The sequence below is a fragment of the Myotis lucifugus genome, unplaced genomic scaffold (genome assembly GCF_000147115.1).
Source record: "Myotis lucifugus unplaced genomic scaffold, Myoluc2.0 scaffold_2, whole genome shotgun sequence".
In the NCBI taxonomy this organism is placed as follows: domain Eukaryota; kingdom Metazoa; phylum Chordata; class Mammalia; order Chiroptera; family Vespertilionidae; genus Myotis; species Myotis lucifugus.
This window is the reverse complement of record NW_005871050.1, coordinates 8,837,926-8,855,582: the sequence shown is the minus strand read 5'-3', so window position 1 is coordinate 8,855,582 and position 17,657 is coordinate 8,837,926. Positions and strand designations below refer to the sequence as shown.

General features: G+C 44.2%; 2 protein-coding genes across 3 annotated transcripts in view; both read right to left on the bottom strand.

Moving 5' to 3' along the window:
• Window positions 1–5,489: 5,489 nt before the first annotated feature.
• On the bottom strand, window positions 5,490–14,010 carry LOC111827014 (apoptosis-inducing factor 1, mitochondrial-like). The gene is made up of 6 exons (XM_023758030.1): window positions 13,868–14,010; window positions 13,056–13,196; window positions 10,840–10,982; window positions 9,060–9,184; window positions 6,513–6,709; window positions 5,490–5,747 (listed from the first exon to the last, which is right to left on the bottom strand). Exons 1-6 carry the CDS (start codon window positions 14,006–14,008, stop codon window positions 5,676–5,678), a joined length of 819 nt encoding a protein of 272 aa, XP_023613798.1. The 5' UTR covers window positions 14,009–14,010; the 3' UTR covers window positions 5,490–5,675.
• A 1,619-nt stretch (window positions 14,011–15,629) lies between these two features.
• AIFM1 (apoptosis inducing factor mitochondria associated 1) overlaps window positions 15,630–17,657 on the bottom strand; it is a 24,383-nt gene continuing 22,355 nt past the window's right edge. For both annotated transcript variants that reach the window (XM_023758026.1, XM_023758021.1), the window contains exon 9: window positions 15,630–15,770. In XM_023758026.1, coding sequence (XP_023613794.1) covers window positions 15,645–15,770 — 126 coding nt within the window. In that variant the 3' untranslated portion in view covers window positions 15,630–15,644. The remainder of the gene's footprint in view (window positions 15,771–17,657) is intronic.

Below are 17,657 nucleotides of genomic sequence, written 5' to 3'. Positions count from 1 at the left end.
TCCAGAAGCATCTCTGTGTTGTGCTGCAAATGACAAGATATTGTAGGTGGGAACCTGCCTAAGAAGCCAGGCACCTCTGTCCCAGACATTACTCTTGAGCTTTCCCCAACACAGACCTTGGGGACTCTACTGAAATGAGGCAAGATCTTCAGGAAGGTACAAGACTAGCCTAAATTCACAGGAGTCTCTGCCTTGTAGCGGGCCTAAGGAAGATATTTTGGCTCTTTGTCCCTGAGTTGTCAATGCCCACTAACCAGAGACCACTAGGATACTCCTATGGTTGAACAAGTTGGGTTTATGTTCACTGTAGTGAGGGGTATTGCACACCATGGGGAACTATGGGGTATGTCAGGAAGAGGGTGCTAGAAAGGACTTAGTAGGATTTGAGCTGGCCTGGGTGATTTGGGGAGGGTTTAAGGAAGCCAGGTTTTGCTCTGGATTGGATGCTGTCAGGAAGCAGGTAAATTCAATGGGTATTGAATTAAAGAAATCTTTTTAAAATATATTTTTATTGATTTCAGAGAGGAATGGAGAGAGAGAGAGAGAGAGAGAGAGAGAGATATCAGTGACGAGAGAGAATCATTAATTGGCTGCCTCCTGCATGCATCACACGGGGGATGGAACCCACAACCCATGCATGTGCACTGACTGAGAATCGAACCGTGACCTCCTGGTTCATAGGTCAAACCACTGAGCACGATGGCTGGCCTAAATAAACCTTATCCATTAGGAGGGCAGACTATAGCGAAGCTAGTGCTGTAACTGGTAAGGAAGCAGCAGTCACTCAGATTAGCCAGGAAAGTGGGGAGTGTATTTGATAATTTCTGTGGTTTGGGCAATTTTCATGTTTTTGTCTGTGTTTACACATGATTGTGGAGTAGTCTTGTTTTTGTCTAGGTCCACCATGGTCAGGGCAGCCTTGTTAGATGCTAATGTCATGAATCTGTTTATGTTCAGTAGAACACCCAGGCCTAACGTGAGTGCCAGGCCAGTTTGTAGCAACACCAAAGCCTAGCCTACAATTCCAGGTCAGCTTCTGGATGTCAGGGGCTGCGTTTCTCTTTTTCAGAATGTTCATTTTGAGATGATCCCTGTTTTCCTACCATGGCGTGGCAGTTCAGTATCTAAATATTTAGACCCTCCCTGTACTCTGACCTAGTCACACCCATCTGTAGAACCAGCCAGTCAGGGGAACGTCATTATTGGCTTGGGCTGTGTGTCTCTGTGTGTGGTTTTGTGTACATGTGTCTGAGCCCGCCAGAAGTTCCCTGATAAGATGGGAAAGAGGCCAGTGGCAGTCCTGCTTCACCTCTGGGCCCACAGGACTTCCCCTCTGCTCAGGAGCAAGGCACTGGGATTGAGTCCCAATGATCTCTAGGGCAACAAGGGTGCCCAGCTTTAGGTGGAGTCAGGGAAGGACAGAGGTGATCCTGCCAAACTTGAGAGGAGCGGGAAAGGGAAGGGGTAGTGGTGGAAGGGAGGGGAGGGTTCCTTTGTATAAATGCGTCTCTAGAGGAGCTGATTTTCCTTCTAGGAAGCAGCCTGCAGTAGGTCACTGTGGATACCCCACCCCTATCCTTTTCTGCGTTAAGTCTCTTGTCTCCAAAACAGGCCCTGTTAATTAAAACAACTACAGAAAAGTCACATATGTTGACCTCATCCTCCACACAGAGGCTTACTCTGACCTCTTTCCAATCAAACACACTTCCTTCCCTCGGGCCCATCTCTTCAGCTAAAGTAAGAGGACATCTGCTGTGCCTTACATGTGGCCAAAGGCTAGTACCATCATGAAGAGGTGTTGAGGTGCCATCTGATAGCATTTGTAAAACAGCAAAGAAAAGCGAGGTTGAAATCAAGTGGGTGGGTTCCACACGCTTGATATTTTGGCAGAGCCCCAACTCTGCTTTGCAGGGTGTGACCAGCCCTGTTCTGCACTGTGCTGTGGCCCAGCTAATTACAGACTGGCTATTGAGGGCCAAACCTCAACTGGCACTGCTCATCTGTACAGTCAGAAACCTTTCCCTGTGATCCTTGGGGTAAGTGGCAAGTCATAGCAGTGGGTGAAGTGATGGGGCTCTGATAACTTGGATTACAGAGAACGGGGGCTATAAGGCAGAGGCTTTGTTTCTTTTTAAATATATTTTTATTGATTTCAGAGAGGAAGGGACAGGGAAAGATAGAAATATCAATGATGAGAGAGAATCATTAATCGGCTGCCTCCTGCATGCCTCACACAGAGGATTGAGCCGGCAACCTCAGGCATGTGCCCTGACCGGGAATCGAACTGGGACCTCTTGGTTCATAGGTCCACACTCAGTCACTGATTCACACTGGCTGGGCGGCTCATTTTTGTTTTTGTTTTTAATTGATTTTTAGAGAGATGGGAAGGGAGAGGAAGAGAGAGGGGAACATTGATATGAGAGTGAAACATTGATTGGCTGTCTCCCACATGTCCCCTCTGCTGGGGATCCAGTTGCAACCCAGGCATGTACCCTGATCAGGAATCGAACCGGCAACCTTTTGGTGCACAGGACAATGCCCAACCAACTGAGCCACGCCAGCCAGGGCAGAGGCCTATTTTTACAGTAAGCCCTGTTATCTAGCATCATCCAACCAAGCAACCAAGTACTTGCTCAGCATTTGCCAGTGGTTTTTTTTTTTGGGGGGGGGGGCATGTTGTTCCTGTCTTGAGAAAAAGTCTTTGCTCTGGGATAGCTTACAATCAATTTTAGGCAGTGACCACTAGTAATGCAGAAAATGACTTAAAGAACAATCAAGTTCAAAGGCAGTAAGTGCAATTGGAGTTCAGAGATGAAATCATTCACGGACACTAGTCCAACTATTACCACGACACCAAAGTGGGATTTCATTTGGGCCTTGAAAGATGAGCAGGATCTGGATAGGTAAAAGGGAATAGGGATGGTGTTCCAGATGTGAAGAGCATGAACAAAAATTTAAAGGTGGCGATAACCAGATGTGTATGTGTGCATGCACACGTGTGTATGAAGTCATGGGAAAGGAGGCTGGACAAGGCAAAATGGGCTGAGATCAGGAGCACTATGGAAGACTTTGAACTTGATGTGGTTGGTGACGGGGAGTCATTATGTTCTTCAACAAGGGGAGACGTAACTGACTGATGCTTTAGGAAGTGATCTAGCAGCAGTTGTTGACTAAGGATGGATGCTCTGGTTGATATCCATTTTTGGTGTGTCCACAGTACTTTGTCTTTCTATGAACACGTCACTATATTATACTTCTGCGCTCACGTTTGCCTGCCTCACTGACACCAGGAGTTCCTTAAGTGGCCATGTTTTCTTCCTTTTCCTCTTCTGACATCTTCCTGTCTCATAGTAGGCACTCAATGAACATTGATTAGATGGATAGATCATTTTATTTAACAAACTGAATTATGACATTCCATATAAGGATCACAACGGTCAAAGAATTACACTAAATTACACATAATGCTAAAACAAGGTAAATCACAACTTCATGTTTTTTTTTTAAATGATTTGTGAAACACTTCAGGAACTTAAGAGTGTCCTACCATCATCTTTGTAAGCAATAATTATTATTGTACTAGAAGCCCAGAGCGCAAAATCGCATGGCCCCACCCACCCGTGCTGCCTTGCCACGCTTTCAGCCCCGCCCACCTGTGCTGGTCTTTGGTTGTTATGTGTTAGGGCCACTGGGTTTTTATAATATAGATAATGAGCCCTATCTCATAGGATACTAGGTGAGTTTCCTACTGATGGATTTGGAAATGTCATGTGTCAGGTTATATTTCACCAAACCTGTGTGTGTGTATATATAGTAAAAATTGTTCTAGTGCAGTTATTTATAAAGTGGACATTGGTCCATTCTAATGTTCAAAGGGGATTTCTTTGTAGTTGCAACTCCCGGTAAACAAAATCAATATTTAAAAAAATCCAGAGTGGTCATAATTTTCTCTTTACAAAAAGATTCACATTGGCCTGGCTGGCAAGACTCAGTGGTTGAGTATCAACCTATGAACCCAGGAGGTCCTGGTTCGATTCCTGTCAGGGCATATGCCCAGGTTTTGGGCTCGATTCCCAATGTGGGTTGTGCAGAAGGCAGCCAATCAATGATTCTCTCTCATCATTGATGTTTCTCTCTTCCTTTCTGAAATCAAATATATTTTTAAAAAAAGATTCACACTGGACTCTGGAAAATGATAAAAATTTCCTCTTGATTTAAATAAAATTTGATTTTTTTTTGTTTTGTTAATCCTCACCTGAGGACATTTTTTTCTATTGATTTTGAGAGTGGAAGGAAGGGGCGAGACATAGAGAAACATCAATATGAGACACATCGATTGGGAGACACATCGATTGGTTGCCTCCCACCCCCACCCCAACCAGGGCCATGGATTGAGCCTGCAACCAGAATCAAACCTGGGACCCTTCACTCCGCAGGCCAATGCTCTATCCACTGAGCAAAACTAGCTAGGGTAGATTTGATTTTTAAAAGTAAATTGAAATGCAAAAAATGAATTGACTTAGGACACTCTGACTTCTATCCCCAGGAAACCATCTATAAAGTGAGGTATGCCTATAAGCCTATTTAGATAAAAGGGGTTAGGAGAGGGCATATTTCTAGTTTGGGGGAGAGTAGGTGGAGAAGTCAAGAGATCATGATCCCTCAAGGAGTTAGTCTCCAGGTTTCACCATGAAATACCAGGTCTCTGAACCCTTGTCTCTGTTTGCAGTAAATGTCCTTTCTGCCTCCCTTCTTGATCCCCCGCAGGACCAATGCAGTTCTGGGAGGGCGGTGGTAGTATATACAGGTGTTTTTCCAGGTAGAATCTATCCCATATGTTTATGTGTTCACTCCTTCAACAGTGATTTACTAAATACCTATGTGAGCCAGACTCTATGCTAAGCTCTGGAGATATAACCAAGATCAAGATATTAAAGCCATGATTTTGTCTTCCAGGAAGTGGCAGACCAGCAGGGAGACATAAGAAAGGAGCGGGCTTAGAAGGGTCAGGAAAATCTTTTTAAAAATAATTTTATTGATTTCAGAGAGTAAGGGAGAGGGAGAGATAGAAATATCAATGATGAGAGAGAATCATTGATTGGCTGCCTCCTGCATGCCCCACACTGGGGATTGAGCCTGCAACCCAGGCATGTGCCCTGACCGGGAATTTAACTGTGACCTCCTGGTTCACAGGTTGATGCTCAACCACTGAGCATGCTGGCTGAGCAAGGAAAGTCTTCATAGAGACTAGGACCTTCCCAAGAGGGGGAAGGGGTCAAACGCTGTGGGCAGACCACAGCCAGTGCACACAGAGAGGTCTGGAGGGGCGAGAGAGAAGTTTGGGAGAACTGAAAGGAGTTTAGAGTGTGGAGCAGGGAATACAAGGCTGAGAAAAATCATGCACTTGGTAGTAGCTCCAATCTTCTTGTTCTCTGATATGCATGGCTTTCCTCCCTTCACCTACCCACTCCATTGCAAAGAAAGCACAATTTAATTTAGAAGAATCAGGTTTTATTTAGTAATGTGAACATTAAGAATATGCCTACATCGCTGAAATATTCACAAGGGACATGATCATTCACACTCATACACACGGAGGAATAAAAAAATGCTCCTTTAATCATCCAAACTGCTGTCAGGGACAGCAAAGTGCTTGCTTATTCCACTGGGGGGCTTCAGTCTTCATGAATGTTGAATAGTTTAGCTACTTCATTTAGATCTTCATGTTGCTCACCATCCTTAATGATCTGAGGGAGAGAGGAACAGTGGGTCACTAACACTCCACGTGCAATCTGGCCGGGCTGTACAATGGGGCAGCCTGGGCCAGTCCCCAATCACACTGGGAGGGAGTTGTGGGAACAGCTTTCTACCAACCCCAAATGAGCATGTGCCAACTCCGGGACCACCCAGCCAGATCCCGAGTGAAAAAGAAATATTCCTGAGCCAAGGCTGCCTCTTTGTTCTGCTCAGGTACAATCTGACCTGGGTGCCTGGTCAAACAGTACCTGACCAGGGCACCTGATGAAATCACAGGAGTGTATTCCGGCTGCTCCTCCCATCTTCCTCTAGGACAGTGGTTCTCAACCTTCCTAATGCCACGACCCTTTAATACAGTTCCTCATGTTGTGGTGACCCCCCAACCATAAAATTATTTTCGTTGCTACTTCATAACTGTAATTTTGCTACTGTTATGAATCGTAATGTAAATATCTGATATGCAGGATGTATTTTCATTGTTATAAATTGAACATAATTAAAGCATAGTGATTAATCACAAAAACAATATGTAATTATCTATGTGTTTTCCGATGGTCTTAGGGGACCCCTGTGAAAGGGTCGTTTGACCCCCAAAGGGGTCGCGACCCACATGGTTGAGAACCACTGCAATATATAATTATATATGTGTTTTCCGATGGTCTTAGGCGACCCCTGTGAATGGGTCGTTCGACCCCAAAGGGGTCGCGACCCACAGGTTGAGAACCACTGATCTAGGAGCTCTGAAAGGCACTTACCTTCCTTGCTATTGGCATTCGATTGAAGATGTTCCACAGCACGATCCCCACCACCACTTTGTCCCTGAGGTAGAAGATAACACCTTTCCCGTAGTCCTCCCCTTCGACAGGGACCTGGAGGACCCCAGGGTTGCTTGGAAGAACAGGGATTTCTGTGGCCTCTGACTCTGTCTCACTCTCTGATCGAATACCAGTCCCTGTAGCCAACCCCCAAAACAAACAAACAAACCGAAACAAAACAGTTATTATGAGCTTGGAAAATTCTAGAAGTCTCTTTTGACACCTGCTTTAAGCTGCTTTAGATGATTTCTCTATGCCCTCTCAGTAAACATTGGCCTTTTTCAGCCCCTCTTCATTGTCAAAAGCAATGAAAGCTCTTCTTTGTCAGCTCCTGGGCACTGCATCAGTCTGACCCAAAACTTCCCTCCCTTCCTATCTTATTTTATTTTATTTAAATATATTTTTGATTGATTTCAGAAAGTAAGGGAGAGATATAGAAACATCAATGATGAGAGAGAATCATTGGTTGGCTGCCTCCTGCATGTCCCACACTGGGGATTGAGCCCGCAACCCGGGCATGTGCCCTGACCTGGAATCAAACTGTGATCTGCCGAGTCATAGGTTGACGCTCAACCACGGAGCCACACTAGCTGGGCTCACTTTAAATTTATACTATGGATATTTCCTGACATCTGGATTTCTTCAAATTGCAAGACTTGCTCTTGTCCTCTGAGAAACATTCTAGAGTTGCATGGTCCAGTACAGTAGCCACTAGCCACATATAGCTATTCTAATTAAAAATTAATTAAGTTTTTAAATATTTTAATTAAAATGATATAAAATGAAAAATTCAGTTCATTTGCAGTAGCCACACTTCAAGTGCTAAACAGCCACATGTGGCTAGTGGCTAATGTATTGAAGAGAGCAGAGACAGATGATGCTATTAGAGTGAAAAGATCTATTGTATAGTGCCACTAGGAAGACAGTCTAGACCAGTGGTTGGCAAACTCATTAGTCAACAGAGCCAAATATCAACAGTACAATGACTGAAATATCTTTTGAGAGCCAAATTTTTTAAACTTAAACTATAAGGTAGGTACATTGTTATTAACTTAATTAGGGTACTCCTAAGGCTTAGGAAGAGCCACACTCAAGGGACCAAAGAGCCCCATGTGGCCCGTGAGCCGCAGTTTGCCGACCACGGGTCTAGACAAAGCAGAAGGCATTTCCATATGGAAAAACCACAGTAGAGGTGTTTTCTCCTGGCGGGAGTGGGGGGGACAGGGGGCGGCATGGAGGGGGGGGGCACCGTGTCTTCTGAGAATAACCAGGTTCCAAGTAATACTGACCAGTGGACAGAGTAGTGACCTGGAGTTGAGAAGTCCTTGGGTCCCTCTCCTGGATCCACTTCCCAGGAGAGGTCAGATTAAGGAGTGGGTGTATGTAATCAATTTGGATTACACAGAAAAAGGACCTACATCCTATATAATAAAAGCCTAATATGCAAATCAATGAATGGCTGAATGACCTGCAGAGCGACTGGTTGGTGGGGGGGGGCGGGGCCCGCAAGTGGGTGGCGCCAGGCCAGCCATGGTGGGTGCCAGCAGGGGCCCCCTCGCAATCGCCCAAGTGGTCACCCCACAGAGGGAGTCGACCGGCAGTGGCAGGGCCGGTGCCAGGCCAGCCAGGGTGGGTGCAAGTGGGGGCCTCCTGACCGCCCCGCTGGTCACCCCACAGATCGGCCCTGATCTCCGGCCAGGCCTAGGGACCCTACCTGTGCAAGAATTCCATGCATTAGGCCTCTAGTATCCATATAATGTTTTGTTTTCTCCTTCTTAAAGAGCAACTTGTCCTTGAAACACCTCTGACAAGAGGACATGGACATTAAATAACTTCAGCCAAGGTCATGAAAGGGAGAGAGAATAAGCCTGGGAGTTAATGAAAGATGTGTGGGGGAGAAAAATTCATTCCAAGAGAGTTGCCTCCCATCTAAAGAAAACCTGGCATTAAGATCTGATAAATGGAATTAGAGGCAACTCAAGAATTACTCAGCTCAGTTCCCACTACCCAGGGTCCATGGAGAATTGCAGGCCCTAAACAACAACAACAAAAAAAAAACAACAAAAAACAAAACAAAAACAGCTAACAAGTTTAGGTTTCCTTTATCAGGCAAGTCTTCCTATTCTCTAGAGACAAACTAAACAGAGTAGCTGAGATAGCCACTGTCCAGAGTCTAGGATGAAGACCTACAATATCTATGCCTATGCATTGACCAGGATACCTGATTTTGCCATCTCAAACCACTAAAGAGTGAGGACTTTGGGTTTGGTTTATTTATTTTAAATATATTTTTATTGATTTCAGAGAGGAAGGGAGAGGAAGAGAGAAAGAAACATCAATGATGAGGGAGAATCATTGATTGGCCTGCCTTCTGCATGCCCCCGACTGGGCATGTGCCCTGAGCGAAAATGGAACCATGACTTCTTGGTTCATAGGTCAATGCTCAACCACTGTGCCGTGCTGAGAGAAGTGGTTGGCTGTCCTTACCTGACTGCTCTGTGGCAGATTTCGGGTTATCTTGTGCAGATGCTTTTGCAAAGACACCAACCGTGGGCAAACTACTATCCACAAGACCAATAGCTTCATAGCCAACATCAGGGCCCAAATCACTCCTAAGGAAGAAGAGAGAAGAGGTTGCTCTGTGATGGGACTGTAAAGAATGACACAGTAGAACATTTTCTCTAAGACACCACACTTTATGCCAACCAAGGAACTTGCTATGTGTGACAATGAGAGAAATGCCTAATTGATCTATCTCCTGCTAGGGCACTTGGGAACAATTGTGAAAAAGCATGGTTCTCCTAAGCAACTTTTATTTTCCTTAAGAAGCCATTATACTACCACATATCCACACAACATTCTACACTTTCTTCAATTTACTCATGCTTTTATCCCATACCATATTAGGGGAGTGATGGGTTCCCACATTTACTATTCACTACCTTTCTTTAACTCATCCTAAGACTGCCTTTTAGAAGTTTTAAAGAGTGATCCATATTTATGGAATTCGGAATCAGGAATATTTCATGGTTTCATTAACTGACAGTTTTCCATCTTAGCCTTCATTTTTCAAGGCCAGAATGCTTTCTATAAAGGGGTACCTTCACCTAGTGGGTCAATTTAACTGTTCTTCTTGGAAAGTTTCCCTATCACCATTGTATGGTTCTTAATATGCTAGGAACTTCACAGAATATTTGCAGCACAGACACACCATGGTGTGTAATCATCTAGGGTGCTTGAGCTGTTCTGTTTCTGGTCCTCTACATTTTGTTATCTTCTTGGCCATAGCTCATTGGACTGGTGTCTTCAGGGAACAGTCTACAATGACTTCTTGTTTTCTGTTCCTGGGACCTAGCTGATAATTGAATAGCTGTGGACTATTTTTTTCCTAACTGCACTGTCTTATATGTATTGACCCTGAAATCCATCTGTTATGTTTTTGTTGCCCACTCAGAAAACTGGGTGTGATCATCCTAAAATGTATTCTCTCAGTTGAGAATTTCCCTTAGAGGTTTCTGAAACCTTGAAGTTTCTTAAGTACCCCATCTTTCAAATCAACAGGATGAGAGTGTGCCAAACAGGGCCTGCCCCAGTACTCAGGAATGTCCATTGGTAAGTTTTTGCTACCCAGAGAACTATCTATATACACCTGACTTTGAACTCTTTATCTTAAGGGTTACAGATGAGTAGGCTGCCTTTTTTGTCAGCCTGTTAGGCTCATTAGGGTTAGCAGCAAAGAACAAATTAAAATATACAGCTGTCTACACCTAAACAGTACACTTTTGTACCACCTACTATTGTTTGAATTCTGAGCTATTTTAATAGGAAGTGCCAATGCCCTCTCCATTCATTCACATAGTCTAAGCCCGTGGTCGGCAAACTGCGGCTCGCGAGCCACATGCGGCTCTTTGGCCCCTTGAGTGTGGCTCTTCCTAAGCCTTAGGAGTACCCTAATTAAGTTAATAACAATGTACCTACCTTATAGTTTAAGTTTAAAAAATTTGGCTCTCGAAAGAAATTTCAATCGTTGTACTGTTGATATTTGGCTCTGTTGACTAATGAGTTTGCCGACCACTGGTCTAAGCTATGCCAAATGGGACCCTTTTACCAGAAGGCTGATCTGGAGTAGAATGTGTGGACATGAGAAGGAATCCCCGCAACCCACCCCATGTAAAGCTAACTGACCCACAAGGAAACCAAACCATAACTCTGGTTCCATTAATTCTGTGTTCTAACCAGTTGAGTCCCCAAGGCACAGAACTATTACCAGAACATTGACTGATGCCAGTATGGCTTAGCAGCTCCAGTCATATTTTCTCCAGCCAATCTTCCGCTCACAACAGCATGATCATGGTGCTCTACCCGCCTCCTACCCAATTTTATATCGTAGAAGCATGCAGCGTCTCCTGCCTTTGGAGACAAATACATTACATGAGCACATTATTAAAAAGAAAAAGCAAGTTAAAGACAGAACATAAACTTTTGGGGTTCAAAAATGCTTGTGACATCAACTAATTAATAGTTCTATCTACAAGCTAGAATCATATATACACTATAAAAAATAGCTGAAATTCCATTTTTAAAAACTATTCTATGTTTCCATGAAGTTATCTTAAACCTTCTATGCTCTAGCACATACCTATTTCTTCTCATTCTGCCCTTAACAGAGGCAGAATCTACACTAATAAAAAGAAACATGCAAATTTGTGTCACTCCGCTACACCCACCAGCCAATCAGAGTGACTGTGTAAACTAACCCAACAAAGATGGCGGTTAATTTGCACACACAGGCGTGGAGCGAAGACTGAAGACTGAAGACTGAAGAGGCTTGGCGGCCGCAGTGGAGAAGCCTAGCCCCGAGGCTTGGCTTCTCCGGTGCGGCTGAACCAAAGGCCTGGGTCCTGGGTGCTGGAGGAAAACCGGTGCCAGCATCCAGGGGAAGGAAGGCCTATTGTGCGAATCTTCGTGCAACGGGCTTCTAGTATTTAATAACCGCAATTTGCAGAATATTCTTTCCTATGTGTGGAAACCAGTTTTTAGATGTGACTGCCTCTTACCTAGAAATCTTTTTGAAGATAAGATTTTTTTTGTTATTTGGTATTCATTCATTCATTCAACAAATATTTATGGAATCTTTCTTCTGTACAAAGCATTATACTGTCTGGGTTGCTGAGACAAATCTGGCAGAGACCTTGCCCACAAGGAGTGTATAACCTAGTTGAGGAAGGTATAGCATTGCTCCTCACAATACAAACAAGAAATGTGCCATGTGAGAGGTACAAATCAAGTGAGCTCAGTGTTTCACGGATGGAGAACCCTTGGCTGGAGGTAAACGAGGCCAATTTCATAAAGCAGGTGGTATATGAACTCTCTAATGTTTGCTCACCTTTGTGGCTATTCAGATTCCCCCAAAGACTTCCCTAAAAACCAACACGTGGACAACAGTGCAATAAATTATGAAATCCACTTAATGGAATATTATGTAGTCATTAATCTGTTTATAGAATCTGAAGCAATATAGAAAATACATTAGAATGTTAGAAGAATACAAATATTAACACATAGTATGCTGCCATGACCATCTATGACAAAAAAACTATGCACAAGAAAATAAAGGGAAGGACATATACACACACAAAAAAACATACATGGTGGGGATGGGCTAGAAGAGGTCAATGGGGAAAAAAGGGGGACATATGTAATACTTTCAACAAAGATTAAAAAATAAAAAATAAAAGGAGAATAAACAAACAAACAAACAAACAAAACCTATACAACACAAACAGTGGTTGCTGCAGGTGATTTTTCCCTTTCTCCTACTTGTCTGTCTTCCATATTGAGTGTGTTTTTCTTTTATAACAAGTTAAAAAAAAAACTCAGTATACTTTATCTTTTTTTAAAAAAAAAGCTTGAAGGGAAAACATCTTTTAATGTTCCTATGTCCTCTGCTGTAGAGTCCATAATCAAACACAATACATTTGTAATGATCTAACAACGGGGAAATTACCTCATGGTTCCTACATACTATAGTCTTGTTTGTGCCACAACAGATTTTTAAAAACAGCTAAAAATAGTTCTAAAAAAAATGAAATTGGAGTCATTTTCCTTTCTAGAGAATGTCATCAAATTGCCTCATTCTCCATTCCTTGGACTCATGTTCAGGCAAAGGGAACAGCAGATCACTCTGAAAGCCATGCACACGCCCGCCAGGGTGATGCCAATGGCTGCTGCCAACAGTACCGGAAGAGCTCTAGTTCTGTAGGTATGCACACTGTTCATTTCCTTCTCCACTAGTTTGCAGCATGAGACCATACTTGTTCTTGTAAAGCAAGCAGTTCATAAGTATCTGTTCTCTACTCTTGGCCTCCAAATACTCCGATCCTATTGTGGTAAGCTACTAATGAGCTTTAGCACCCCACCAGGCAGACTTGCTCCTAGGCTGGGGACAAGGAACCATGCCTGGTCTTGCTGTAGCATACTTACCACCCAGATGTTAGAGCGTGCTTGGAGCTCTGCATTTACCCGAAAGCCACCAAAATCTGAGTCTATTTCTAGTCCACCAGTCTTAGCCAACTCAACATTGGGCTCTAAGCCCACAGCAGCCACTATGTGGTCAGTTTCTACCTGAGGGAAAAGAGAAATAATTTGGTTATCAGTTTCCATGTATGCCTATGGACATAGCAACTGCATGTGATGTCATTAAGAAGTGGGGGTTTACAAAAAAAATCATTGGTTAACTTACCTCTGGTAAACAGATTTTTTATATATATGTACATTTTTTATTGATTTCAGAGAGGAAGGGAGAAAGAGATAAAAACATCAATGATGAGAGAATCATTGATTGGCTACCTCCTGCATGCCCCAAACTGGGGATCGAATCCACAACACGGGCTTGTGCCCTGACCAGGAATCGAACAATGATCTCCTGGTTCATAGGTCAATGCTCAACTACTGAGCCAGCTGGCTGGGCTCTGGTAAACATATTTTAAGTTCTATTTCATAAAGTCCCCCTGTCCACATATCCCATATCACTTGAAGATAAATCTGTCACCCTAGTCAGGTCTCAAAAATCTGTGATGTGATAGGAAGGGGCAATGGGAAAGTGGGTCACAGGTGTTTACTCTGGCTCTCACCATTCTTATTTTAATGCATGGACAGTTCATTCAGAAAATCATGACCGTTTAGTGGTGGCTGCCAAGAAAACTAATCTGCTGGTATCAAATGAAGGAGTAAGAATGAGGAAAGGGGAGGGAAGGGCTAGAAGGTCTTCTGGCAGCCTGTCTTCCCCTCCTTACCTTCCGGCCATCTTTCAGCTTGATGAGTAACCTGCCACCGCTGACTCCAACTGATTGCACAATGGCATTGGGCAGCACCTTCACACCCTCTGTGAAGGCAAAGAAGACCTGAAGCTGAGCCGGTGAGCCTACCAATTTCATGAAAAAATAGGGAAACTGACTAGAGAGAGGCACAATGTCACAAAACTAGTAATCATCAGTATGAAGGCAGCCTTGGAGAGCCACACATAACCTATACTCGTAGTTCATTTTCAGCACTTCCAGGAATTTGGTGCATCAGATTCAGAACCTGCATGAACTTGGCTGACTGGAGAATGGTGGAAACATTTCATCTGCCTGGTGATATGGTTTATGTCAAAGGGGTTCCCAAAGAAGCAAACATTGCATTAGGCCTGAATCAAAGGAAAGAGTGGCAGCATATGGAAAGAGTCCCTCTACCTCATCTGACTTTTTCCATGAGTCCAATTACTGAGATATTCAAGAGAGACCTTTCCCATATTTCCTTTCTCAGAGAAGAGTTGAATCACTTCGGTGCCTGAGACTTGAGCTGAGAAAAAGAAAAAAGAGTAGGTTTAGCAGGAGACAAAAGCCAGCCCTAAGACTGGAAGAGAAGTAAAGGACCAACAGACAGGTGGCCATTTAATATGGAAAGGACAATGTTCTGACTCAGGCCAGAGCTCCCATTTGTGGAGCACTGGGGCATGAGGGCATTCACAAAGAAAATACAAAAGGTGCCAGAACTGCTGTCCCTGGATGTGACTCCATACTCTCAACTCAGCGCACTTGCACCCAGGCCTCACCTCAGGCTTACACAAGTGCCTCGAGACCTCTGAATAGTGAGCACCCCCCTGAGAAGATGCTCTGATATTACACAGCTTAAGAAAAATGGTTGCCATGAAACATTCAAGACAGAACTCACAGATATATCATGTTGGGAACATGCTGCAGGTGTCTGAAGAAAGTTTTTGACTTTTACAGGGAGCAGCAGTTCAAAGATATGTACACTTCTGCAATTTACACTGCCCTTACCATCTTAATAACTCACTTTGCTTAATATTTTATTTCTAAGGAATTTTGGCCTGGAGGCTAGAGGAAAGGAAGCACTGCTTCTTCTTCTTCTTCTTTTTTTTTTTTTACCGCAGTGTAGTATTCCATTGTGTAGATGTACCACAGTTTTTTAATCCACTTATCTGCTGATGGGCACTTAGGCTGTTTCCAAATCTTAGCTATGGTGAATTGTGCTGCTATGAACATAGGGGTGCATATATCCTTTCTAATTGGTGTTTCTAGTTTCTTGGGATATATTCCTAGAGCAACAGCATGGATGGAACTGGAGAGCATTATGCTAAGTGAAATAAGCCAGTCAGAGAAAGATAAATATCACATGATCTCATTCATTTATGGAATATAATGAACAACATAAACTGATGAACAAAAACAGACCCAGAGACAGAGAAACATCGATCAGACCGTCAAACCTCAGAGGGAAGGTAGGGGAGGGTGGGGATAAGGGGAGAGATCAACCAAAGGACTTGTATACATGTATATAGGCCTAACTAATGGACACAGACAACAGGGGGGTGAGGGCATGAATGGGGGTAATGTGGGGTAATGTGGGGATAAGGACACATTTGTAATAACTTAATCAATGAAGAAATTTTTTTAAAAAAGAAAGAAAGCACTGCTGCTCGGTTGCTCAAATGGCAGCTTTGTGGTCACTAAAGGATCCCTCATCAGAACTAGTCATGTGATATCAGACCAGAGAAGAAAATCGAGGTCACCCCCAATACTCACCTTTTCTGCCAAGAGCACAGGCCAGTTCACTACCAAGGAAGCCCCCACCGATAATCGTAATCGACTTGACTTCCCGGGAAATCTTCTCTAAGGTTCTAAAGTCTCCAATCTGCAGGATCACACCAGTTTAGTTCATTGATTTCCCAAAGGGCAGAGGATGATAATACCAGGACATATTTTCTGCTAAATCTTTGACAACAGTAATTTGCACATAAAATCTCCTTGTATAAAGTGGCTCAATTATAGCCCATATGCTATTTTTTAGCATTAGTGTTCTTATTGTAATATCTTTAATATCAAAGAATTATACCGTTTATGGGGGGCATTGGCTTCTCATATAAAGCCTGGAACAATATTTCCAGAAATAGGTTTTATAGCTGAAATGCCTGAGTTTGAAATCTAACTTAGTCATTTATTGCCCAAGTCACCTCACCAAGCCACTCACCCTTCTATACTTCAGTTACATCTACACTAATAAAAGACAAACATGCAAATTGACTGTACCTTCACTATGCCTTAAGCCACACCCACCAGCCAATCAAAGCAACTATATGCAAATTAACCCAACCAAGATGGCAGTCGGCAGCCACAGAGCTGGAGCAAGCAGGAGGCTTGGTTGCCCCAATGATGGAGGAAGCCAAGTTTCCCGCCTGCCGCGGCCGGCTCTGAGCTCCACTCAAAGCAACAAAGTTTCAATTATAGAAGGTAAATAAACCCCAGATACCTGCTTTCAGCCGGCCGTGGCCACCGAGCTGGAGCGAGCAGGAGGCTTGGAGGAAGCCAAGCTTCCCTCCTGCCCGCCCTGACCAGCTCTGAGCTCCTCTCAAGGCTACAAAGTTTCAATTATAGAAGGTAAATAAATCCCAGAATAAAAAAAAATAATAAAGAAAAAAAGGAGAGGCTGGGAGCTTCCGTCGCTGGGGGGGGCTTGGCCAGCCTGAAAACGGCCCTCAGCCCCTCACCCAGACTGGCCAGGGACCCCAGTGGGGACCCCCCACCCTAAAGGGGGTGTGGCCAGCCTGCAAACAGCCATCAGCCCCTCACCCAGGCTGGCCAGGCACCCCAGTGGGGACCCCCACCCTGAAGGGGGTGTGGCCAGCCTGCAAACCCCCATCAGCCCCTCACCCAGGCTGGCCAGGCACCCCAGCAGGACCCCCACCCTGATCCAGGACACCCTTCAGGGCAAACCAGCCGGCCCCCCACCCATGCACCAGGCCTCTATCCTATATAATAAAAGGGTAATATGCAAATTGACCCTAACAGCAGAACGACCGGGAATGACTGGTCACTATGACACACACTGACCACCAGGGGCCAGATGCTCAATGCAGGAGCTGTCCCCTGGTGGTCAGTGTGCTCCCACAGGGGGAGCTCTGCTCAGCTACAAGCCAGGCTGACGGCTGCCAGTACAGTGGTGGTGGTGGGAGCCTCTCCCGCCTCCTCAGCAGCGCTAAGGATGTCCGACTGCAGCTTAGGCCTGCTCCCCGCTGGCAAGTGGACATCCCCCGAGAGCTCCTGGGCTGCCTGAGGGATGTCTGACTGTCAGCTTAGGCCCAATCCCCCAGGGAGCGGGCCTAAGCCAGCAGGTGGTCATCCCCCGAGGGGTCCCAGAGTGCCAGAGGGCACAGGCCGGGCTGAGGGACCCCCTCGAGTGCAGAAATTTTTGTGCACCGGGCCTCTAGTCTACTATAAAATGAAGAAAATAACTGCAACAACTGATTTTATGAGAAAAAATAGATGACATGTAAATAAAGCACTTGCTAACACAAAACTGTGTCCATATAAAATGCTTGATAGAAGATAATTTTATTATTGAATTATCGGTTCTTTATTTGAATGATCAGAATAGGAAACCCCAAAGAGGATAGGTGACTTTCTCAAGGTCACATACTTGTTAGTGTTCTTTTTTTATAATTGGAAGATGAGTTTATTTTTTAAAATATGTTTTTATTGATTTTTTTAGAGAGAGGAAGGGAGATGGAAAGAGAGATAGAAA

What these genes read in the sequence shown, in the direction of transcription:
- LOC111827014 (XM_023758030.1), bottom strand. Translation starts at nt 14,008, where the DNA reads ATGAAATTGGTAGGCTCACCGGCTCAGCTTCAGGTCTTCTTTGCCTTC. An exon ending in CACGCTCTAACATCTGGGTG is followed by an intron (nt 10,983 to 13,055) that starts GTAAGTATGCTA and finishes TTGTCTCCAAAG; the next exon opens with GCAGGAGACGCTGCATGCTT. An exon ending in GAATGCCAATAGCAAGGAAG is followed by an intron (nt 5,748 to 6,512) that starts GTAAGTGCCTTT and finishes TCTCTCCCTCAG; the next exon opens with ATCATTAAGGATGGTGAGCA.